Source organism: Aethalodelphis obliquidens, unplaced genomic scaffold (genome assembly GCF_003676395.1).
Source record: "Aethalodelphis obliquidens isolate GAN/ISIS:26980383/991018 unplaced genomic scaffold, ASM367639v1 scaffold11, whole genome shotgun sequence".
Taxonomy (NCBI): domain Eukaryota; kingdom Metazoa; phylum Chordata; class Mammalia; order Artiodactyla; family Delphinidae; genus Aethalodelphis; species Aethalodelphis obliquidens.
In genome coordinates, this window is record NW_020837955.1 from 9,270,700 (window position 1) to 9,295,573 (window position 24,874).

The window sequence follows — 24,874 nt, forward strand, 5'->3', positions numbered from 1 at the left end:
ACTCTGCCCGTTGTTTACTCTGGGCAGACTGGCCTCCTTGCAGGTCTTCACAACCTCCATTCTCATTTTCCAGGAGTAAAAGTATTTTCCCCAGGTATTTCCATGGTGTGTTCTCAGCTTTATTCACCTGTGCTCCAATGTCACCTCCTAAGAGAGATTGTCTTTGAGCACTCTAACCAGAGAAGTTTCAATCCCCTTTTCATTTTCTAAACAGAATTACCTCCTTCTGAGGCCCCTCTACCTTACTTTTTCTCTTTGTAGTACTGATGTAACATTATGTAATTAGGAATGTATCTGTCTTCCCTTCCAGAATGTAAGGTCTGTGAGGATGGGTCTGTTTTGTTCACTGCTGTGAATATTTGTGAATGAATGAATGAATGACACCTGTGACACTTAATTATATGTGTTGGTTTAAGACTTCTGTCTTCCCCACACTGGACAGCAGGGGTTGTATCCTATTCCTCCTAGTTTACTCAGTGCTCCTTCCTGGCACAAAATAACTTCTTAATATTCCTTGTATGACTGAATGATGTCAAGTATAAATTACCTGTAACAATGGTTCCCAACAAAGGGACTCTGAATCCATGTAAATATGGAATATGGAAAAGTACATAAGCTGAAGAATACAGGTAAATCTTTCCATGAGTCCTTTATCTGAAACTCTTGAGACCACTTCTGTTTTAAGATTCAGACTTGTTCCCTACTTTTTTTTTTTTTTTAAGAAGATGTTGGGGGTAGGAGTTTATTAATTAATTTATTTATTTTGGCTGTGTTGGGTCTTCGTTTCTGTGCGAGGGCTTTCTCTAGTTGCGGCAAGCGGGGGCCACTCTTCATCGCAGTGCGCGGGCCTCTCACTATCGCGGCCTCTCTTGTTGTGGAGCACAGGCTCCAGATGCACAGGCTCAGTAGTCGTGGCTCACGGGCCCAGTTGCTCCGCGGCACGCGGGATCTTCCCAGACCAGGGCTCGAACTCGTGTCCCCTGCATTGGCAGGCATTCTTAACCACTGCGCCACCAGGGAAGCCCTTGCTCCCTACTTTATTAACAGCTCTGGTAGGGTCTTGGGCAGACCCTGTAATCAAACACATTAATAGCTTTGCAACGAAACATGTGAAGAGCCCCCCAAAGAATGATAAATAATGCTCAAATCAACTTTTTCTGTCTTGAATTTTTCTGTCAAGAGAAATGTTAAGAGTTTGGGATTTTGGAAGTGTGGATATGGGGCTGTAGACGTGTACTAGCATATGCAGATCTGTGTGATGTTTTATGCTAAAATGGATTCCCCACATTCCAGTTTAGAAATCACTGATTTAATGCATTAATTTACAAACATCTATTTTTTTTCCAGCATAGCTAGCATTAATGAAGCTTTTACTATGTGTTAGCCCTTGTGCTAAGCTTTTTAAATACATAGGTTAAAAACTACTATTTGCCCCATTTTATGAGTGAGAAAATTAGGGTTTAGAGAGAGGGTTAGCAGCTTGTCCACAAAGCTTGTCAATAGCTGAGCTGGATCAAAACTGCAGCTGTCTCAGAACCAAAAGTCATGTTCTGGACCACCTGGTCACCCTGAATTCATGGAGTTCAAGATAAAAATTCTTTAGTCTTGCCAAGTTTCTTCATGATGTTGAGACAAAGGAAAGTTTCTATAATTCAAGCGAATGTAAAACAATTCCTCAGGCTACAACTCCCTCATTAAAAAAAAAAAAAAATGCTGGCTATAAGTAAACAACATTTAACTGATATTTGTATAACGGAGTAATTTATCTCCTCATGTTTTAAACATTTGTAATGAGAGATCAAGTAATTCCAGATAATTAAAAAATTATGTAGTCATACTAACTTGCCCTGATTTTATTTTTTGCAGAACCATGATCCAAGGGGTGCTATTCCCTAACAGATGAGAGTAGGAATGGCAGAAGAGAACAATCTAAAAAAGGTACTATCACAGAGGATATGTGGATTTTCACACTTACCTTTTTCAAGAGCATCTTAATTGCTTGAATTTTTTTAAGCCAGGCATAAGTTGATCAAATATAATTGTGATGACCAAATTTTGGAACTCTTTCAGAATAACAAAATATAGTAGTGATCTTTTGGGAATAAGGAGTTAGTTGTATAAGAACAATAAAGCTACATTAAAAAAAAAAAAAAACAAACCCCTGCATAGGGCTACAGCTTCAACTGAAGACACAGTGTTTTGGACCTTACCATGCTTATGTGAAAGCTTCAAGTTATGAAATGTAGAGTAGCAAAAGTATAACACATATTCATTTTATGATACAAAAGCAGATAAGATGGACATAAAGGTTAAGAAATGAAAATAACATATACACTAAAAAAAATCACAACAGAAACAGGCTTTATTTCAACCAGACAAGTGAATACTTCCATTAACATCAACTTCTTCAAGACTTGAAGACATAGAAATTAAAGATAGTGCCCAGAGGCAAAGAAGGAAAGTTTCATCATGGAGCAATTGTACTGCCCTTCAAAAATCCCTTTCAGCAATATGCTCAATTCAAAAGATTAATTAGTTCTAAATCATTAGATCTCATGTGTTTCAGTATTTGTATAAGACTCTCATTTGAAAGTTACCCATCAGTCCCAATGATATCTTTCAAACAGAAAAAAAATATATAGATCAGTATAATAATTTTTTTTTAATTTTAGAAAGTGGGATTGAAATACAGTTTAAAATATTTCAAATAAAAAACAACTTTATTATTATTTAAGACGCCTTGTTACAAAGCTCCTAGCTACATACATGTACAAAACACAGATATTACCACATGACATCTCAACCCATGACTTCTCCTAAACATCCCAACGTGAACAGTTAATCTACCGGGAGACTTTCCCCTGTAAATCCCAATATCTTGCACAAGGATTTGTTGCCATTCATACGCTGTGCATGGATGAGGACACCTCATCAGAGAACATTTCAATTTAACATAACCTAACATAAAATAAATCTACCGCAACACTATATGTTCATAAGGGATACGACAAAATTGCATATAATTTTCAACTTTTGCCAGACTCACTAAATTCATGAACACTTTTTCAGAGTTTTCTCTTCAAGGGCACTTTTGAGAGCTTTAGATCTCGTGCTTAACTTTGTATTGAGTTGGTCAGCACCTTGATTAATATGAACAATTACATTAAAGAACGGTATTGGAGGGGGGACGGGGAGTCATCTGAGGACAGAAACAGGGGGAAGGACTCTCTTTTTCCCTAAGACATTCAAACAGAAAAAACAAGACCCAAAAAGGTAAACAAACAAACAAAATAGTGTTCACAGTAAAACATGACAGATTTGTAGTTTCATTTGAAACCAACAGCAAATCATGAAACGTCATGAAAAATATAAGTCAAGGTAAAATCTCCTAGAGTAATTACTAAATGAAGTTAAAATTACCACACTGATCAGTAAACCCCAGAAGAAAAATAAACAGCACTTACATTTCAGGTCCTTCTTAAACATCATATCATTTTTCAAAGTCAATGCATAAGATTGGTAGGTTTGGCCACGCTGCACAAATATTTTTTTAAAAAATACAGTATACAGAAAAAACTCTTGTATTCCCCATTTTGAATCATAAGCTCAAAACCCAAGAGAAAAGATCAGCTAGAAGGATTTTAATTATTTACAAATCCAGCAGGTTCATCTGCCATAATGGCTTGGCTTCCGTCCCACAGTGGCTTTCACCCTCTCCAGCCGCAGAGCTTGGATCCCTGTCCCATCTCTACTAGTCATCAGTCATTTTGAACAGTTCCAGCAGTGCCCCAACAGCTCCAAAATAACCCTACAACAACAATGAGAAAACTTCTGTACGATTATCTCTGAACCTTAGTCCAATACCTACTGTTTTTCATAATTCGAGGAATGCTGCCCCCTAATGCTATAGATACAAGAAACTTAAAACCTGACCTCTGGCATGAAACATGATATAATAATAATAATAAATGCATTGGATATCTATTTGTTTATATACATTAAATAAATTAACTGATGTAAAGTGCGTAGAAAAATATCTGGCCCCACAGTGTATACTACATCAGTGTTGACAATTTTTAGGATTTTTAGGATTAGGATTGTTTCATTTTAATCCTTGTCATGGCAAAATTCACATTACTCCCATTCCACAGATGAGAAATGGGAGGTAATAAAGTAAATTACCCTTTCAAGGTCACATGAGTTGTGCCAGGGTTCAATCGCAAATCTATCTGACTTCAAAGTTGTAATGTCTCACAAGGTATAGCTCTAAGCTTCCCTCAGTAGATCCCGGAAAGGCATCTAAATCAGCTAAGTTTCCCTTTGCTCATCTGTAAAGGAAAAGCTCACGTTATCTGTGAAAATGAAGGAAGCTGAAAAATGGAAATGTTTAGAGAAGCTGGTTTCCAAAAGCCAAGAGACTCTCCTCCTCTGGTATTTGCCTGACTCAACAGTTACTTACTGCGAAATGGGTGGCATCTGGCAGAACACTACATGGTAGGATCTTTGCCTCCCTGCCAGCTGCCCTCTGAGGGCTCACTATATGCTAGAAATGTACATGGATTTCCTCACTTAATCGTCACAGTAACTTTATGAGACAAATAATATTATCACTGCATTCCACAAAAGCTAAAACAGAAATGGAAAGGTAGAGCCATTGCCTAAGGTCTCCAAGTCAGTGAGGGCCTGTGCTCTCAACGGCTTGGCTACACTACTTCTCTTAGGAGACGCACACTTACATAAGTGGAGTGAGTGGGACTGAGTGAGTGAGGACTCCAGGCAGGGCAGGAAGGCCACCTCACCAGCACCTCCCAAAAGTCCTCTCTCCATAATATCCTCCAGGAAGACCTGCCTAAGTGAGAGTGAACCTAAGAAGGTAGAGAAATTTCTGAGAAACACCTACAAGGAGATATAAAATTGCTCTACTTTCATCGGCCATAGAGACTGAGTTATGATACTTAGTAACAAACCAAAGCCATCATTCACAGAGGCCTAAGATTGTACAAAGGGATGCCTTTTTATCCAGAGAAGTAGGTTTCCCCCAAATGCTGGCTCTTTTTCCTTATCTTACCATCAACTAACTCCCTGTGTGCCCTTGTAGATGGCTTTTAATCCCTGACGGCTTCCAGGCTTTGTTTTCTGCCTTAGTCCAAGAGGATCTAAACTTAGGGTTGCCAGATAAATGCCAGGTAAAACAACTGTGTCCTAGATTTTTAATCGCTAAATATGGCAACACCAGATGGGCTAGAAGAGTGGTCTTCTTTTTCATTTTAATTATTTTTTTAAACAAAATCTTACAAGGGAAATCGGTAACTAAGCAGATAAAAAAGGAGCTGCTCTGGTTGGAGGAGGGGGAGTGAAAATTCTGAGACTCCACTGCCCTCGCCCCCCGTAAAAAAGTTATATCACTTCATGCCTTAGCCTCCTTAAAAAGACAAAAACAAAAACTTTCTTTAGTACAGTTAAACAGTTAACTATTTGGTATTTAACTTCGTATTGTTTTAGATGCTTTAATAAAACAAAACATAGGCTTAGAGAGCTCTAAATAATTTATAAATGCACCAGCAACTTTTCAAATAAATAATTCAGTTTGGAGATGAGAAAAATGCCACAGTAGTTATTCATTACAATTAAAATTTATGACACTCGTTCTCCCAATGTTCTTTCTGCTGCAATATACCCAAGGCTTTGGGTACCTCCCGTGATAAACAGCTGCTCTCTACAGTATTTATTTTGAAGGGGAATAGAAGAAGTGGGAAGAGATGAGGGCTCCCCACTCAGTTTTAGAAACCTCCGATTTGTATTAGTGTAGAAACTGGATATAAGGGCCCCTTTGCATTAACCAGAGCACTCCACTTCTTCTGTAAACAGGCTGCCTAATGGCTAGCACACCAGCCTCTCAAGGCCACCAGGCTACTCGGAGCAGCCCAAGCACTTCTGTTCTCACCAGCTGAGTTGTTTACTTGCCAAGAGTCACCTGTGTTTATCCTCAAATTTGTTTATGACAGTTTGATTGTTAATGTAATAATCTAATGTAATTATATGCCACCCAAACCAATAAAAAGAGTACAAGATGAATGGTCACCTCTTTGAAAATCCAGTTAAATTCTTGAGAAAGATTAAAAAGGTAGTTAACAAGTGAAAGTTGCTAGGAAAGTAGATCTTAAAAGTTCTCATCACAAGGAAAAAAAAATGTAACAATGTGTGGTGATGGACGATAACTAAACTTACACTGATAACCATTTTACAGTATATACATATATCAAATTATTGTTGTGTACCTTAAACTTATACAATGCTATATGTCAATTATATCTCAATAAAAATGGAAAAAATGAAACAAAGATTGAAAAAGGTAGTCACAAACCACTGCCCTCTGTTTAGGTGGATCCTACCTATGAAAGATTGGGAAAATCTAGAATGACTCTGCAACCAAATTGCTTCATAAGTATCTTTAATTTCTTGATCTACTTTAAAGAAACAAACGAGATATCATAAAAGTTGCATAATACTTGTGGATTATGGGGAAAAAAAAGACAGTTACAAAGCTCTGATCAGCAGAACCCATGCTCAAAAATAGGTCTTGGTCCTACATCAAGAAATTGGTGAGTGAATGAACATTTATACATTTTATATTAAAATAGAATGGTAAAAGTAGGAAGATATTTTTCCATGATTAATCATTTAAACATTTTTTTTGTTTTTTTAAATTAACCATCTACTAGTCCTGATTGTTGGATAACAGAGCTTCCATTTTATATAATGTTCTTCCTTATCTTTTGCATAAATGCAAACTAAGGAACCCGCTCATATGTTAGACAACCCAAAAACTTCCATGTAGGACAATTAAGTCCATGTGAACTCAACCTACCTCATGTTCCAAAAACAGAGCTTTTAGCTGTCCTTTGGACCAAAAATCCATGGCATATGCTAGCAGCTTCATGGAGACCATATTGATTCTGAGAAAATTCCCAACAAACACAACTCTGTCAATATTCTGGAAAAAAAAAAAATGAAAGAAAAACAATGGAACCATGACATAAAAATAACATTTAGCAACAGACCCAATGTGCTGCGTATCACTGTACTCCAGGACCTTGCAGAGTGAATTTTTTTTTTTAAGTGGAATTATTTCAGGATTTCCAAGATGAAGTCAAACAAACCTCAGAATGCATTCCACAAGAACATGAGGGGGAGAATTTGGTTGGGGGAGGCAGAGACTAATACTGGGCTCATTTACAGGTATTATGTTAGGCTGCCTTAGATCTGATATGAAATTCAGCTCCCAACATTCACATATGAAATTAAAACTGGAGTTCATCTAAATTTGCCTGTGTATTCCTTAAATCCCCCAAACTTCCAACTATAAACTATATTATTACCAACTCATAAATTATTTTTAAAATTTTATTTATTAAAAAAATTAAAAAAAAAATATTTTGGCCATGCCACGTGGCTCATGGGATCTCAGTTCCCCGACCAGGGATCGAATCTGGGCCATGGCAATGACAGCTCCAAACCCCAACCACTAGGCCACCAGGGAACTCCCAACCAACTCAATAAATTAAATGGCTACGGCATGGTTATTCATCTAACAACTGTGGTCAGGCTGCTCTGTGCCAAACACTGGGAATACAAAAAAGAAACAATACCCAGTCTCTACCTTTAGGATATATGGTGAAATATCCTGTTTGGTCAGTATGTGGGTTACAATATGATAACAAATAATACATTTATATTTTTGTTGTCACGGATACAGATTTGTATTCTGAACACACCCCTCACACTGAGCTCAGCCTATCTGCCACACAGACACTGCTCACTCCTCACTCACTCACAGAGCCAGTTGCTATGGTCACTCATATCAAAGGGAAGGGAGTCTTGGGAGCTGGCATTATTCTGTTCAGTCTATCAAGAGCAACCAGGGTCTGGGAACATCGCCTTCTAACTGTCTGAAGCTTTAACAATACATGAACCCATTAACCACTGTGAAAATTTTCCCTGGCTAGAGGGGTGGGAGGTGGGCCCACGATTAGGGGTCCAGCAGGGACAGGGGAGACCCTGGGTGGGGGTAGGCATGGAGGAAGGGAAGGGAACGTGGCCAGTGCTTTCCCTGTCCACTTAGGCACTGGGGAGCCTGTTGGGCTCCCAGGCCTAATCCTCTGCCCTGGAGCCTCCCTCCTACCCTGCAGAGCCCAAGCCTCACCCCACACCCCCAGCCACTGCCCTGCCTCTGCACTCGGAGACCCCCTCTGAGACCCCCTCCAACACGCTGGGCATAAACCCCAGCCACACACCCTCACCCAGGGCCTTACCTCCAAACTCTGGAACTCCACACTCCAGAGGCTCCCGTTTGGACATGCTGCCTCTCCCCTTCTGCGCAGGTCCTAAGCAGAGGCCCCACCCCACGCTTGAGCATCGCCCCTGCCTAAGTTCCACCCCCTGCCTAAACTCTGCCCCCCATAGCCAAGGCTTTTTATTTTTTTTCTTTTTTCCTCTTTTAGATTGGGGTTCTGTTTCACCTTGTAGTTGATTCATTTATATTTTCATTTTTTCTAATAGTTCTTTTATTTTTGGAATTTTATTTTGTTCTTTATACTTTGTTATTATTCTGCTCCTTTTGGCTTGTTCCCCCTCCTTCTTTTTTTCATTTTTTTCTGTGGTGGATTTGTTTTACCTTGTTGCATTTGTTTCGATTATATTTTTATTTTTCCTAATATATTTTTATCTTTCTAATTTTATTTTATTTTTTATTCTTTGTTATTGAACTGCTCCTTTTTTTTCTCTTTCTTTTTTTTTTTTGCCACACCATGTGGCTTGCGGAATCTTGGTTCCCAGGCTGGAGGTTGGGCCTGAGCTCCTGTGGTGGGAGCACCAAGTCCAAACCGCTGGACTAACTGAGAAGCTCAGACCCCAGGGAATATTAATCAGAGTGAGGACTCCCAGAGGTCCTCATTTCACACCAAGACCCAGCTCTACCCAACTGCCTGTAAACTCCAGTGTGGATGCCTCAGGCCAAACAACCAGTAAGACAGGAATACAGCCACACCAATCAAAAAAAAAAAAAAAAAAAGAAATGACAAAAATACATTACAGATGAAAGAGCATGGTAAAAACCTACAAGACCAAATAAATGAAGATGAAGTAGGCAACCTACCTGAAAAAGAATGCAGAGTAATGATAGTAAAGATGATCCAAAATCTCAGAAACAGAGTGGAGAAAATACAAGAAATGTTTAACAAAGATCTAGAAGAACTAAAGAGCAAACAATGGTGAACAACACAATAATTGAAATTAAAAATACTCTAGAAGAAATCACTAGCAGAATAACTGAGGCAGAAGAATGGATGAGTGAGCTGGAAGATAAAATGGTGGGAATAACCACCAGGGAGCAGAAGAAAGAAGAAAGAATGAAAAGAATTGAGGGCAGTCTCAGAGACCTCTGGGACAACATTTAACACACCAACATTTGAATTATAGGGGCCCCAGAAGAAGAAGAGAAAAAGAAAGGGTCTGAGAAAATATTTGAAGACATAGTCGAAAACTACCCTAACATGGGAAAGGAAATAGTCAATCAAGTCCAGGAAGTGCAGAGAGTCCCATACAGGATAAACCCAAAGAGAAACATGTTGAGACACATATTAATCAAACTATCAAAAATTAAATACAAAGAAAAATTATTAAAAGCAGCAAGGGAAAAGCAACAAATAACATACAAGGGGAATCACCATAAGGTTAACAGCTGATCTTTCAGCAGAAACTCTGCAAGCCAGAAGGGAGTGGCAGGACATATTTAAAGTGATGAAAGGGAAAAACCTACAACCAAGAAAAAACCTACAACCTTACTCTACCCAGCAAGGATCTCATTCAGATTCGACAGAGAAATCAAAAGCTTTACAGACAACCAAAAGCTACGAAAATTCAGCACCACCAAACTAGCTTTAAAACAAATGCTGAAGGAACTTCTCTAAGTGGGAAACACAGGAGAACAAAAAGACTCATAAAAACAAACCCAAATCAATTAAGAAAATGGTAATAGGAACATACATATCAACAATCACCTCAAATGTAAATGGATTAAATGCCCCAACCAAAAGACACAGACTGGCTGAATGGATACAAAAACAAGACCCTTATATATGCTGTCTACAAGAAACCCACTTCAGACCTAGGGACGCATACAGACTGAAAGTGAGGGGATGGAAAAAGATATTCCATGCAAATGGAAATCACAAGAAAGCTGTAGTAGCAATACTCATATCAGATAAAATAGACTTTAAAATAAAGACTGTTACAAGAGATAAGGAAGGACACTACATAATGATCAAGGGATCAATCCAAGAAGAAGATAAAACAACTGTAAATATTTATGCACCCAACATAGGAGCACCTCAATACATAAGGCAATCGACAGTAACACAATAATACTGGGGGATTTTAACACCCCACTTACACCAATAGACACATCATCCAGACAGAAAATAAATAAGGAAACAAAAGCTTTAAGTGACACAATAGACCAGATAGACTTAATAGATATTTTTAGGACATTCCAACTGAAAGTGGAAGAATACACTTTCTTCTCAAGTGCACATGGTACGTTCTCTAGAATAGATCACATCTTGGGTCACAAATCAAGGTTTGGAAAATTTAATAAAATTGAAATTGTATCAAGCATCTTTTCTGACTACAACGCTATAAGATTAGAAATCAATTACAGGAAAAAACAGTAAAAAACACAAGTACATGGAGGCTAAACAGTGAACTGCTAAATAACCAAAAAATCACTGAAGAAATCAAAGAAGAAATTAAAAAAATACCTAGAAACAAATGACAACAAAAACAAAATGATCCAAAACCTATGGAACGCAGCAAAAGCAGTTCTGAGAGGGAGGTTCATAGCAATTCAAGCTCACCTCAAGAAACAAGAAAAATCTCAAATAAACAATCTAACCTTACACCTAAAGCAACTAGGAAAAGAAGAACAAAGAAAACCCAAAGTTAGTAGAAGGAAAGAAATCACAAAATCAGAGCAGAGATAAATGAAATAGAAATGAAGAAAATAATAGCAAAGATCGATAAAACTAAAAGTTGGTTTTTTGAGAAGATAAAAAAAGTTGATAAACCTTTAGCCAGGGACTCATCAAGAAAAAAAGGAAGAGGACTCAAATCAATAAAATTAGAAATGAAAAAGGAGAGATTACAACTGACACCACAGAAATACAAAAGATCATAAGAGACTACTACCAGCAACTATATGCCAATAAAATGGACAACCTGGAAGAAATGGACAAATTCTTGGACAAGTACAGCTTTCCAAGATTGAACCAGGAAGAACTGGAAAATATAGACCAATCACAGATAATGAAATTGAAACTGTAATTAAAAATCTTCCAACAAACAGAAGTCCAGGACTAGAGGGCTTCACAGGCGAATTCTATCAAACATTTAGAGAAGCATTAATATCCATCCTTCTCAAACTCTTCCAAAAAATTGTGGAGTGAGGAATACTCCCAAACTCATTCTATGAGGCCACCATCACCCTGATACCAAAACCAGACAAAGATATCACCAAAAAAGAAAATTATAGACCAACATCACTGATGGACATAGACACAAAAATCCTCAACAAAATAATAGCAAACAGAATCCAACAACACAGTAAAAGGATCATACACCATGATCGAGTGGGATTTATCCCAGGGATGCAAGGATTCTTCAATATACACAAATCAATCAATGTGCTATACCATATTAACAAATTGAAGAATAAAACCCATATGATCCTCTCAATAGATGCAGAAAAAGCTTTTGACAAAATTCAACACCATTTATGATAAAAGCTCTCCAGAAAGTGGGCACAGAGGGAACCTACCTCCACATAATAAAAGCCATATATGACAAACCCACAGCCAACATCACTCTCAATGGTGAGAAACTGAAATCATTTCCTCTAAGATCAGGAACAAGACAAGGTTGTCCACTCTCACCACTATTATTCAACATAGTATTGGAAGTCCTAGCCACAGCAGTCAGAGAAGAAAAAGAAATTAAAGGAATCCAAATTGGAAAAGAAGAAGGAAAACTGTCACTGTTTGCAGATGACATGATACTATACATAGAGAATCCTAAAGATGCTATCAGAAAACTATTACAGCTAATCAATGAATTTGGTAAAGTAGCAGGATACAAAATTAATGCACAGAAATCTCTTGCATTCTTATACACTAACAATGAAAGATCAGAAAGAGAAATTAAGGAAAAAATCCCATTTACCACTGCAACAAAAAGAATAAAATACCTAGGAAAAAACCTACCTAAGGAGGCAAAAGACCTGTACTCAGAAAATATAAAACACTGATGAAAGAAATCAAAGATAACATAAACAGATGGAGAGATATACCATGCTCCTGGATTGGCAGAATCAATATTGTGAAAATGACTATACTACCAAAAGCAAGCTACAGGTTCAATGCAATCCTTGTCAAATTACCAATGGCATTTTTCACAGAACTAGAACAAGAAATTTTACAATTTGTATGGCAACACAAAAGACTGTGAATAGCCAAAGCCATCTTGAGAAAGAAAAACGGAGCTGGAAGAATCAGGCTCCCTGACTTCAGACTATACTACAAAGCTACAGTAATTAAGACAATATGGTACTGGCACAAAAACAGAAATATAGATCAATGGAACACGATAGAAAGCCCAGAGAAAACCTCCACACATACGGTCCCCTTATCTTTGACAAAGGAGGCAAGAATAGACAATGGAGACAGCCTCTTCAGTAAGTGGTGCTGGGAAAACTGGACAGCTACATGTAAAAGAATGAAATTAGAACACTCCCTAACACCATACACAAAAATAAACTCAAAATGGATTAAAGACCTAAATGTAAGGCCAGACACTATCAAACTCTTAGAGGAAAACATAGGAAGAACACTCTATGACATAAATCACAGCAAGATCTTATTTGACCCTCCTCCTAGGGTAATGGAAATAAAAACAAAAATAAACAAATGGGACCTAATGAAACGTAAAAGCTTTTGCGCAGCAAAGGAAACCATAAACAAGATGAAAAGACAACCCTCAGAATAGGAGAAAATATTTGCAAACGAAGCAACTGACAAAGGATTAGTCTCCAAAATATACAAGCAGCTCATGCAGCTCAATATCAAAAAAAACAAACAACCTAATCCAAAAATGGGTGGAAGACCTAAATAGACATTTCTCCAAAGAAGACATACGGATGGCCAACAAATACATGAAATGATGCTCAACATCAGTAATCATTAGAGAAATGCAAATCAAAACCACAATGAGGTATCACCTCACACCGGTCAAAATGGCCATCATCAAAAATTCTACAAACAATAAATGCTGGAGAGGGTGTGGAGAAAAGGGAATCCTTCTGCAGTGTTGGTGGGAATGTAAATTGATACAGCCACTATGGAGAACAGTATGGAGGTTCCTTAAAAAACTAAAAATAGAACTATCATATGACCCAGGAATCCCACTACTGGGCATATTCCCTGAGAAAACCATAATTCAAAGAGTCATGTACCACAATGTTCACTGCAGCACTATTTACAATAGTTAGGACATGTAAGCAACCTAAGTGTCCATCGACAGATGAATGGATAAAGAAGATGTGGCACATATATACAATGGAATATTACTCAGCCATGAAAAGAAACGAAAGTGAGTTACTTGTAGTGAGGTGGATGGACCTACGGTCTGTCATAGAGTGAAGTAAGTCAGAAAGAGAAAAACAAATACTGTGTGCTAACGCATATATATGGAATTTAAAAACGTGGTACTGATGAACCTAGTGGCAGGGCAGGAATAAAGATGCAGATGCAGACGTAGAGGACAGACTTGAGGGCACAGGGTGGGAAGGGGAAGCTGGGACGAAGTAAGAGAGTAGCATTGACATATTTACCCTACCAAATGTAAAATGGATGGCTAGTGGGAAGCTTCTGCATAGCACGAGATCAACTTGATGCTTTGTGATGACCTTGAAGGATGGGATAGGGAGGGTGGGAGGGAGGCTCAAGAGGAAGGGGATGTAGGGATATATGTATACATATAGCTGATTCACTTTGTTGTACAGCAGAAACGAACACAACATTGTAAAGCATTTATATTCCAATAAAGATGTGAAAAAAAAAATATTGTGAAAGGAGGATGTCTCTCTTGTAACCCCAGAGTTCAAAGGAAGGGCTGCCATCCACCTATTATAAAGACTGCCTCATACCCTGTTTAACAGTCCACTATTCAACTAGAAGGGGGGTGGAAAGGGTTTCTGCAGTACCTGTAATGTTCTAATTCTTGATCTGTGTGGTGGGTATTAGGGGTGTGTGTGTGTGTGTGTGTGTGTGTGTGTGTGAAAATTCGTCAGGCTGTACACTTGTGATTTGAGCCCTTTTCTGTAGGTATGTCATATTTCTCTTAAAATTTATATTAAAAAAAAGTCTACTACTGATGCTACTAGATTCTTTAGTGCTTCTTCTACTATTACCTATTCCATGCCCCCTCTTTCTTGTCTTCCTAATACAACTCAGCTGTATTACACACCTACTTTACACATCTTGTATTTCAGAAAAGGGTTCCATTCTTTGCAAAGGAATTTTGCGGTGTTTTAACACATGGTACCAAAGCTTGGTCTGTCATCAGGTCCACCCTTTCTTGTGCCTGGGGCTCTGGCTGGCCCCAGCTGTAGCAAGCTCTCTGTGCTTTGATAGCCCTGTACAATGCTGCTTGAACTCCATGCCACAAGGCAACACTGTAAAGAAGCTGAAAGCAGAGAGAATATCGAATATTGCAAGTGGAATGTTTTACCTGCACTTATTTGCAAGGATGCAGAGAGATTTTCGCCAGCCTTCATTAGGTGTGTGTCCATGAGGTTGGAGAGGTTATGGTATAGATTGTCATTTTTACCATGTTTCCACAGTTAGATGGTTTTGTTTGTCATCATCTAGTGCCTACTTAAAACTAAAACATACTCCTGTCCCTCCCCGCAACACACGCCCCTCATGTCCTACCAGGTGTGACTACGAGGAAGGGCAGGTTTCCTAAGGATCTGTGGTTTTGTGAGGGTCAACAGTTATTGCACTGCCAAACGATGTTTATGAGTGACACATGGCTTTCCCTAGGTTAAGGCCTTACCTCATTCAATGCACACATCCGAGCAATGGAGCCAATGTTGTTGGTGATGGTGACCAGGGTGGCTCGGGCGAGGTCTTCCTTGCTGATGGAATCTCGCTTTTCCTTACTCATCATGTTGCCAAAGCTATGTTGGAAATAGTAGCGAGAGTGTTCAAAATCATCCTTAGGCAGGCCCCATGCTTCCACCAAAGTACTGTGGAAAGCTTTATGAATAACTCTGATTGAGCTCAAATGACCTGATTTGGCTACCATGGTTTACAAGCAGACAGGATTACGGTATGAATGGTTGGCTGCCCTTTTCTTAATAGGGACAAAGTAGCATGGCTATTAACGGGGAAAAAAAAAAAATTTAAATGCCTCTAGATATCTGGACAAGAATGGAACGGGGGAAACCGTTGCAGTTTTCCAGAACCTTCTTTCAAAGCTGCCTTATTTTAAGCACAAGCAACAAGAGCTAAACATCTCAGTGCTTCATCAAGGGCAGGAGATCAAGTCTGAGCTCCAATACCATAGATCCTTGCGCCAGGCTGGTGGGTTGACATTAAAAAAAACAACAACTAAATGAACAGCCAGGGTGGAGAGGTTGCCTTGTGTTTAATCGCTACTCCTCCTAGCTACTTAGTCTCTACCTTGATGCTACCGCAGATCCTTGAAGGCCAAATCGTTCATAGTCTCCTCCGTAAATGTCCTTCACCAGCTTATCAACATTGGTGCTGTCGCCTTTAGCTGCCATTTCCAGAGCTTCTTCAAAGGTCTCACAACCAGTCAGCAAGCAACATAGGCCTAGGAATGTTCCACCTCCAAGACTGAAGGAACAATAAGGTTTATTTTTTAAGTTTTACTTTAAGAGATGCCCATCCAAGTCCCCAACTACATCAATATCACTAATATGGGTTAATAAGAACAGAAGAAAAACAAAGGGGCACTTGAATCAAAGTGCTGGGTGAAAAAGAGCTTTAGGGTAGATTGGATAAAAAAAGAGGGCAGAGACTAAAAGAAACATCAAGGAAAACTCGCCCTGAAGTTTAAGAACAAAACCAGAGAAAGACTCTCACTGATTTCCGTTGTGAGACCTTGAACTAGCCACTGACCTAAGTGCTTCATGCAATCTTCCCACCTATAAAATGGGGCCAAATCATGATCTATCTCCCTTATTTGCGTGGTCTGAAAGCTGCAAATAACCAGAGAAATGACCTCTATTAAAAAGAAAAAATACAAACATATGTAGCTAAACAAATACTTAGAAAAAGAAACTCTGTGTACCTGAAGCACAGTTCATATCTATAGAGACAAACTCTGTGGTGACAAAACTGAACTGGGACGCTGCGTGGAATAGCTGGCCCCCAAGCTGTATCTTTCATCTGACCTTGCTTCTCTAGCAGAAATAATTTCATTTAAGCTCCTCAAAAATTTCAAAACGGAAACCACCGATGGATCTCATATTGGATTTTTTTCTAGTAAACTCTAGAAAAGGTTATTAGTACTTTACTTACCACCCAATAGTCAAAGAATAGTAACAAAGATCTTAAAATGGTTTCAATGCTCAAACCGTGTTTTAAAAGCTTTCAGTTGTTTGGGGGGAAATTCTTCTAAAATAGTCTTTTGAGAAAAAATTAGAAACCAATTATGATAGTTGAAAGTGAACTCAATTGTGTATTAATATCAAAGTTACCTGAGGGGAAGTAAAGCAGATTCAGAGTAAAGCTGTCACCAGTGAGCTCCTGGCAGGAAAGAGCACTGATATGGCCATGAATGGGCCTTACTCTTTACCTACTAGACAGAAGAGCAAATGCACATCAATTTGTTCTGAAGCCTCAAGAGCTGCTAGTCCTGGGAATTCCACATGTGTTTGGCTACTGGCTTTTAAGAGAAAATTCAAGTTGAGATCGAGGTTATTTTTAAAACTTAAATTTGAAAAAAGAAAATTTAGGGTAAATTATACTGACTGTCAATAACTGTTACCAAGAAGGCACCAGATTATAGACACACGGTTCTTTAAATCACATCTAAGGACTAACTGTGATATTTCTTAAATAGTGATTCTTACAAAAATACATACTTGATTGAAATGATGGGTCCTCGTGGAAAATTAGGTAGCTGGGCACAAGTCACCGTATCCAAACTGTAGGTGCAGTACCACAGGACAAAAAGAGCTCTGTGGGCATTATTGCCTTGACACCTCAGTCAGAGTAGAAAGTCTGGATTCCCTCTAAGAAAGTTTGTCTTCATTTATATTTAACAGGGCACCTCATGCGACGCCGTTAGTTTCAGTCTACCCTAGAAAGCTAGCGTGGTTTAAGGGGAACACTTTTTGGTTTGCGTGTCATCTGAATTTGCCTTGTTTTCTCTCTTTATATTCTTCTAAAAGGCTTGGCTCACATTTCTAGTTCCTACCTTTCATCCACACTAATAACCTTTCTTTGAATATCAGGTATTTGGATTCATCAAGGTGTTCAACAACCAACTCCAAACATAGGCACCTGAAGACACTGGCTGACTTAGAAAGAAGGCAACTCATCATCTGATGTGTTGGTATGAGTGAAAAAGGACATGGGCTTTGTATGACTGGAAAGTGACAGGTGACTCCAGACAGAATCGGAGCTGAATGGAGAAAGCGAGCATGGATTGGCACAGCTGGAGTACTGCAGATAGGAGGAAAGAATGCACGGTTGCAGAAGAGCACTTTATTGACCTCCTTAACCTGCTGACCACTCTCCAGTCTAGTGATTCTCTCATAATCAGATACATGTTTGTTTCAGCAGACACACAGCAAGATTCTCAGCAAATCAGAGACCAAAACATCATTTTTTAAAAAAAACCAACCAACTTGTAGTGAGGAATTTTCGGAAGAAGTAGAAGAATCCAATTACTTAATTATCCATGCCCTTAAAACTGATTCCAAAAGAATGAAATGAGCTGCACTGTTCGTTTCACTGAAGTTTTAAAATTCTTTTCATTCCTCTTTTAATAGATTACACATTCTAACAATGTTAGCTGTTAAGTTCTGTTTTTTCAGTTGACTTCTATAATAAAATCGGAGTTGGTCAACAGAAATGTTGCTACTAATCTAGGATGCAGTAAAGTTACAGGAACACTGAAACAAACCATTTAAAATCACATGCTTAAAAGAAAACTGATATCCTGTAACGATGTGGCTTCCTAAAAATAAAAATGCTTAATGGGAAAATAGGGTATATGAGAATAACAAAAAACCTAGAGTTATAGCTATCACAGTAGGAGTAACAAAATTAAAACTGAAGCCTTTGCTTAAATCAGTGATTCCCAAAGTGTATTCCACACACGGATGTCCACTGCTGACCAAAATACAGGCACACCTCATTTTCCTGTGCTGCCCTTCATTACGCTTTGCAGATATTGCATTTTTTACAAGTTGAAGGTTTGCAGCAATCCTGCATCCGCAAGTCTATCGGTGTCATTTTTCCAACAACACTTGCTCACTTTGTGTCTCTGTGTCACATTTTGGGTAATTCTCCCAATATTTCAAATTTTAAAATTATTATTCTATTTGTTATGGTGATCTGTGATGTTTGGTGCTACTATCGATAAGGATTATTACCCACCGAAGGCTTAGATGATGGTTAGCATTTTTTAGCAATAACATATTTTTTAATAAAGGCATATACGTTTTTAAAACATAATTCTAGTGCACACTTAATAGACTACAGTACAGTGTAAACACAACATTTATATGCACTGAGAAACCAAAAAATTCGTGTGATTCGCCTTATGGCGATACTCGCTTATTGCGGAGGTCTGGAATGGAACCTGCAGTATCTCCGAGGTATGCCTCTAGTTTAGATCAGTGGTTTTCTAACTTGGATCTAAAAAAAACCTTTGGCAGAACAACTCTGGTTGGACAAGATCTGGGGCCCAGAGACTTGATATTTCATTCCCCTCCCCCACCTGTGGCAGCCCCAGAAAGGGCTCTCTAGGAACCTTCAGTCTCCTGTAGCACCTTTCCAAAACTACTGGTTAAAGAGAGCTTGTAAGGAAGCTTGGGCATCCACACAGGATTTGTTGATGTTGCAAATCAGTGATCATTAACTGGCATTTACCAGTAACTGGAATGGACAGGCATTATTGCACAAGTGACAGATATCAAACATCACAATTGGGCTCGTTATTCAAAGACAACCCAGATCCTTAGAACCCCCAAGTTTGAGAGAGCGTACCTGTGATATAATTCATGAATTTGTTAAGTGTTAATGAACAAAATTATAAATATCTCTCATTCTGGAAAATGTTTAGCTTGTTGTTACCTTGAGACTAGCTGTACCAATTCAATGGCTCCTTTGGGGAAGCAGTTTGTAGTTTCTTAAAAATTATACCTTTCTCAGGAGATCACTCTCTCAAGGTAAAACCAGCTCAGCCGAATTCTTCGTTTGTCTCAGACAGTTCGGACAGTCCTAATGAGGCCACGGGGCCCGTTGTGATTCTCATGTGAGCAAGTAAGGTTAGTGCTGTATTCTCACTGAGAAAATGTATTGACTAGCGGCAATTAACGTACACACCAAAGCCTATATTCCGGACACAAGCAGGATCAGTCAGAATGTGTGGTTCAGGTTTCTTAACACCACTGTTAACATTTGGGGCTTGATACTTTTTTTGCTGTGGGGGACTGACCAATGCACTGTAGGATACTTAGCAGCGCCCCTAACCTCTGGTCACTAGATGCCATTATCATTGCACCTCCAGTTGTGACAACCAAAAAGTGTCTCCAGACGTTGCCAGATGTCCCCTGGGGGCCTCAATCTTCCCTTCCCCAGTGGTGAACCACTGATGTCTGCAGAACCCATCACAAGTCATGTCAATACAGGAGAAAAGCAGTGCTCTCCTCCTAACAGGTGAGTAGAACCGCAGAATTTCAGTACTGGAAAAGCTTGTAGAAACTAAGAAACAACTCACTCACTTCATGGCACAAACAAGGAAACTGAGGCCCAGAGAAGTTACGTGATATCTTCATCTATCAAAAACAAGGGTTTCAATACCATGTTTCAAAGCACACAACACTAGCTCCTTAAGTTGTTCTTCCAAAACTGGGCTCTGTGTTCCAATAAGTTGAAGAAACACTTCATACCAAATCTTCTTATAAGTAAGGAAAACCTGTTTAATTTTGTTTATACTACAATTTCTCAAAGACTTCTGACCCTGGGTCTTTTTCCCGTGTTGAATCCCCATTAACAGGAAGCTGAGCCCACGTGCCCTTGGGGAGTGTGTACATTAAGAAACATGGTACTCTGCTCTGCTCTAGTTGCAGGGCTGTTTTCCCGTCCACTGCACTCCCCAATTCCCCGTGAGGTGTGCTGACTATTCCAGTTTGCAGCTGGAGCATTTACCTGAGGGTAAAAAACACTCTTTGTAAACCCAATCTGGCTCACTGATTGGAATGACTATTTCAAGCAATTCTTCCTGTGCTAGGCACCAAGGTACTTCCAGAAAGAAGCCCTCTTTGACCATCCCAAGCATCCTTCCACCTGGATTCTACTGTGCATGTGGTCCCTGCCATTCACCTGGCACTTAATATGTCTGCCTTTGGGAAAATTTCTGGTATGTGCAACACTTTTTCCCACAACCTCACCAGTTTCCAACCAAGGCTGTGTTTTATTAACCTTTCTATAAATCACCCTGTGTAACATATCCAATAGATCCTTTTTGGTTGGCTGAGGAGGGTAAGATCTTTCTTTTAAAAATGTATTAAATATAAATAACCTTTTCAGAAAGTGGTCTTCAAGGAAGAGGCCTGGGTTTAAGCACAAAAAGGTTCTTCTAGTGGAAACCACGTTTACCTGGTCCCTGTAACTCTTTTATAGTTGTCCTTGGAGTACACTGCTAGGATGCTGACACCTGAGCCCATGTTCACCAGCAACATAGGGTACGGGTTATCCAGACAGTACGGCCTTTTTTGACACAATTCGGGATTTGTGGGATTTTCAAAATAGTAACATTCCGGCTTGCCGTTGAAGCCAACAGAGTCAACGTAAAGCAGGCCCTGAATCAGACAGTCCAGTTCGTCCAGTTTGTGGAGCTGAAGGTCAGCAATCTGAAAGAGAAGGAACCCTTGTGAGAGAGACCACTACCACCTCAGGGGAAGCCCCCGGAAGCTTTCAGCTGAACTTAACATGTGTCATGAACAGGAAAAGCATGGAAACATCCTTCAAGCACCACGCTGTGAAATCTTGTTGAGAACCAGTCATTCCACTGGAAAGGCAGCCTTTACCGGATGTCGTGTCTACTCACGGTGCCTGCTGAGAGATAGGACCCTACCTGATAGCTGGCAAGGAAGCCACTAGCACGTGGGGTAGGCAGAAGGGTTGCCCCTGAAAGTTACGTCCATGTCCTAATTTTCAGAACCTGTGAATGCTGCCTTATTTGGAAAAAGGGTCTTTGCAGGTGTGATTCAGTGAAGAATCTTGAGATGCAGAGGGCATCCTGGGTTATCTGGGTGGGCTCTAAGTCCACTGACAGTTTCCTTACGAGACACAGGAAAGATCTGACAGACACAGAGGAGAAGGCCGTGTAAAGACGCGAGGCAGAGCCTGGAGAACTGCACCACAGGCCAAGGAAGGCCGATGGCCACCAGTCGCTGGCAGAGGCAGAGAATGGATTCTGCCCAGGAGTCTCTGAAGGAAGTGTGGTCCTGCCAACACCTTGATTTCGGCCCTCTGGCCTCCAGAGCTATGACTGAGTAAATTTCCGTTGTTTTAAGCTGCTAGGTTTGTGGTAATTTGTCAGAGCAGTCACAGGACTGTTAGAGCACTCACCCAGCACACCTCAGGGGGAGGCAAGTGAGAAATGTTCTGAAAGCAGAAAGGCTCCTACGCTTCTTGGCAGGATACGGAGTCCTGAGGGAGGCATGTGAGCCTGGGAGCTGGGGACAATCTCCTCTGAGCCCACACAGCCCAACTCTCCGTTTCCCAAGCCTGGGCTTTGGAGTTCGACAGACCTGGCTTTGAAAGCTATAACTCCAACTCTTACCTAATTGAGGGATGTGGGGCAAGTTACTTAACTTCTCAAGCCTCAGTTTCCTCCTCTGTAAAATGGGAATAATACCCACAGTGCAGTATTGTGAAGGTTACATGATAATAATATATGTAAAATGTTAACACAGGGCTTGGCAAGTGCAAAGGACTCAAAAAATATTGCCTCTTTTATTAATAGCTGAGGTGGTCCCAGAGTGTCCTTTCATGCTCCTATGAAACAACAACTCCTATTCTCCTAGGTACGGGGGAAAAAAGTAAAGGGGAATAAGCTGGCTGAGGGCTAGCCTTAGCAGAGGATGGGTACTTTGCATTCTCAAAAGTTTATTCACGATCCTCAAGAGTGATATTACTGCTGGTCCAAAAAAAAAAAGAATCTAACATTCACCAACATGAAACTGAACCAATGATGGAAGATCATTTTTAAGTTCTAATTTAAATTAAAAAAAATCTCTTTAAGAAAATAATAACTGGTACTTATTATTTACTATATGCCAAGCACCTGTACTAGATCATTTAATTCTCACAAAAACCCTATGAGGAGGTATTGTTATCCTAACTCTATGGTTAAGGCTCATAGAGCTTAAATAATTTTCCCTAAGTGATACAACTAGCAAACGCCTCCTAATAACGCGCTGTTCTTCTCTTGTCTTCATTCATGAGTCCTGCTTCTGGGATCTGGAAACCACCTACACAACTACTATACTTAGATATTTTGCCCCAAAAGCATCATCTTCATTATAAAAGTTAATAGCTAGAAGAAAACTTTTGACTTTTTATCACTCACCTGAATGTCCCATTCAACAAAAATCCACTGAAGCTATACCTGCAGAGCAGAATTAGTTAGAATAGGTTACCAGCAAGGTGGTAGACGTTTTCTTTTTTTTAACATCTTTAAAAATATGGAACGCTTCACAAATTTGCGTGTCATCCTTGTGCAGGGGCCATGCTAATCTTCTCTGTATCGTTCAAATTTTTAGTATATGTGCTGCCAAAACGAGCACTAGACGTTTTCTTGATACGCAGAAACAATCGTTCTAAATGACACTTGGTGATAAAGTTCATCTATTGCATAAGTGATTTTGAACATTTCATTTTTCACCAAGTGGAACTTTTGGGTGAGATGCATGTCATGATTCACGTGTTCAGGGGGTAATACTATAGGTATAAGGCTATCTGGAGACCTAAACACTCTAGTGACACAGCCGTGTAAACGCTACCTCCTCATCCTCCGGGATTCCCTGGCCCTATCAACGTCTTCCAACGTGCTCACAGCGTGGGTCACATTCTGGCTCGTTTTTGGTTCAGTGGGTGCCCCTGAGCACCACGCTCAAAGGCTCATAATAATGGCTTAATAAACGTTTCTTAAATGGAACAGGGAAAACTGTCCCCTCCTGGATCACCACAAACTGAAAAGTAGCGATTTCATCACCCAGTCTTGGGGCCATAGGTTCACCTGCTTAAAAATTAATCGGAGGTCCATCAACAATATTGACAGCAGTGCCCAGAACCAACATCACAAACACGAACAGTGACACCGTCTGTTCAGGGGACATCCTGAAACTATGTTCGGGAAAAAGAAAAACCTGTCGGGGCAAGTAAACAAAGCACGTAGCTTTGCTCTGAAGGGAAAGATCTCACCTTTCCCCTCAAAATCACTTTCAAATAAAGTGCTAGCAGCAAATGAACATCTCTTCTATAACATTTCACTGAGGGATGGATATTTCTGAAGCCTGAGGTCATGCATCCCCAAACAGGGAAACAGAAATATTAGTCGCTTTCATGGAGACCTATGGAGACCTCCCTCAAAGGTCTTTTCCATCCAGGAATACAGACAGGCTCCCAAGTGTAAGCGATGAGTCAAATCATTACTTGGACAGGATGTTCAGATCCCAGCTATGGAGAAACACTCTTTCTTTGGGTTTAGTTTTCTTTATACCAGGGTAACTAAAGCAAATGCTGCAGGAGCCAATAAAGGAGTGAAGTCCCTTGACTAAATGTTAAAGTAACAGAATGATGGGGACTGTGGCCCACAGACAATCCACACGTATTTAAAATTCACTGCAGCCCGTTGTTGCCATGTGGTAATAAGGGCTTAATGTTGCCAAATGATTCTATTTCTCAAGAGCTGGAAACCCAGATTTTTATGTGAAAACTTCCAATTTTTAAATGCTGGCAGCTAGTTTTAAATTAAAAAAAAAAAAAACCATCAGATCCAGCAAACATGCAGATGAAGCTTCAGCTAATGTGAACATAACCTTGTCACCAAGGCGTGCTGGTAAATGTTTAACAACCAGCTCTCTGGGAGCAAATGCCCTGGTTTATAGCATTTACCAATTTCCATGGTATAATCACTCCCACCATAGCCAACTTCAAGCTACCAACACGATGTCACTAAACACAGCGTTGGGAAGACACAATGCGCTCTCATGCACACAATGGGCTCTCGTGAACCAGTAGGAGCTGATTTCAGCACCCCACTGCTTGTGACTCTCCTTAGCACTTTCGGAAAGTATGAGTTCTGCCAATTCCTAAATCATTAAGCTTAAACTATTCCCCAAACTTAACACCAACAAACCAAACTTGCCCTAAGACTCACACTCTGTAAATAACGGAAGTAGGGGAAGAAATAAAGTAAAAAAAGTAATTTTTTTTTCAAACTACTACTATGATAAACTAACTTTGCTTTGCCTAGTCCCAAAGTCACCCAA

At 39.7% G+C, this 24,874-nt stretch overlaps 1 protein-coding gene and 1 non-coding gene across 14 annotated transcripts in view; both read right to left on the reverse strand.

Annotated features, from left to right (window-relative positions):
* Positions 1 to 2,340: 2,340 nt before the first annotated feature.
* PANK1 (pantothenate kinase 1) overlaps positions 2,341 to 24,874 on the reverse strand; it is a 111,593-nt gene continuing 89,059 nt past the window's right edge. For 12 of the 13 annotated variants that reach the window (XM_027112012.1, XM_027112008.1, XM_027112011.1 and 9 more), the window contains 5 exons: positions 20,973 to 21,226; positions 15,795 to 15,971; positions 15,166 to 15,289; positions 6,869 to 6,994; positions 2,341 to 3,808 (listed from right to left, as the gene is read on the reverse strand). In XM_027112012.1, the coding sequence (XP_026967813.1) occupies positions 3,752 to 3,808; positions 6,869 to 6,994; positions 15,166 to 15,289; positions 15,795 to 15,971; positions 20,973 to 21,226 (738 nt within the window). In that variant the 3' untranslated portion in view covers positions 2,341 to 3,751. Of the gene's footprint in view, positions 3,809 to 4,182; positions 4,329 to 6,868; positions 6,995 to 15,165; positions 15,290 to 15,794; positions 15,972 to 20,972; positions 21,227 to 24,874 lie in introns of all 13 variants that reach the window. The other variant, XR_003433814.1, reaches the window with a different exon arrangement.
* Positions 23,060 to 23,167, reverse strand: LOC113623700 (U6 spliceosomal RNA). The gene has a single exon (XR_003434017.1). It is a non-coding gene; the product is annotated as a U6 spliceosomal RNA (small nuclear RNA).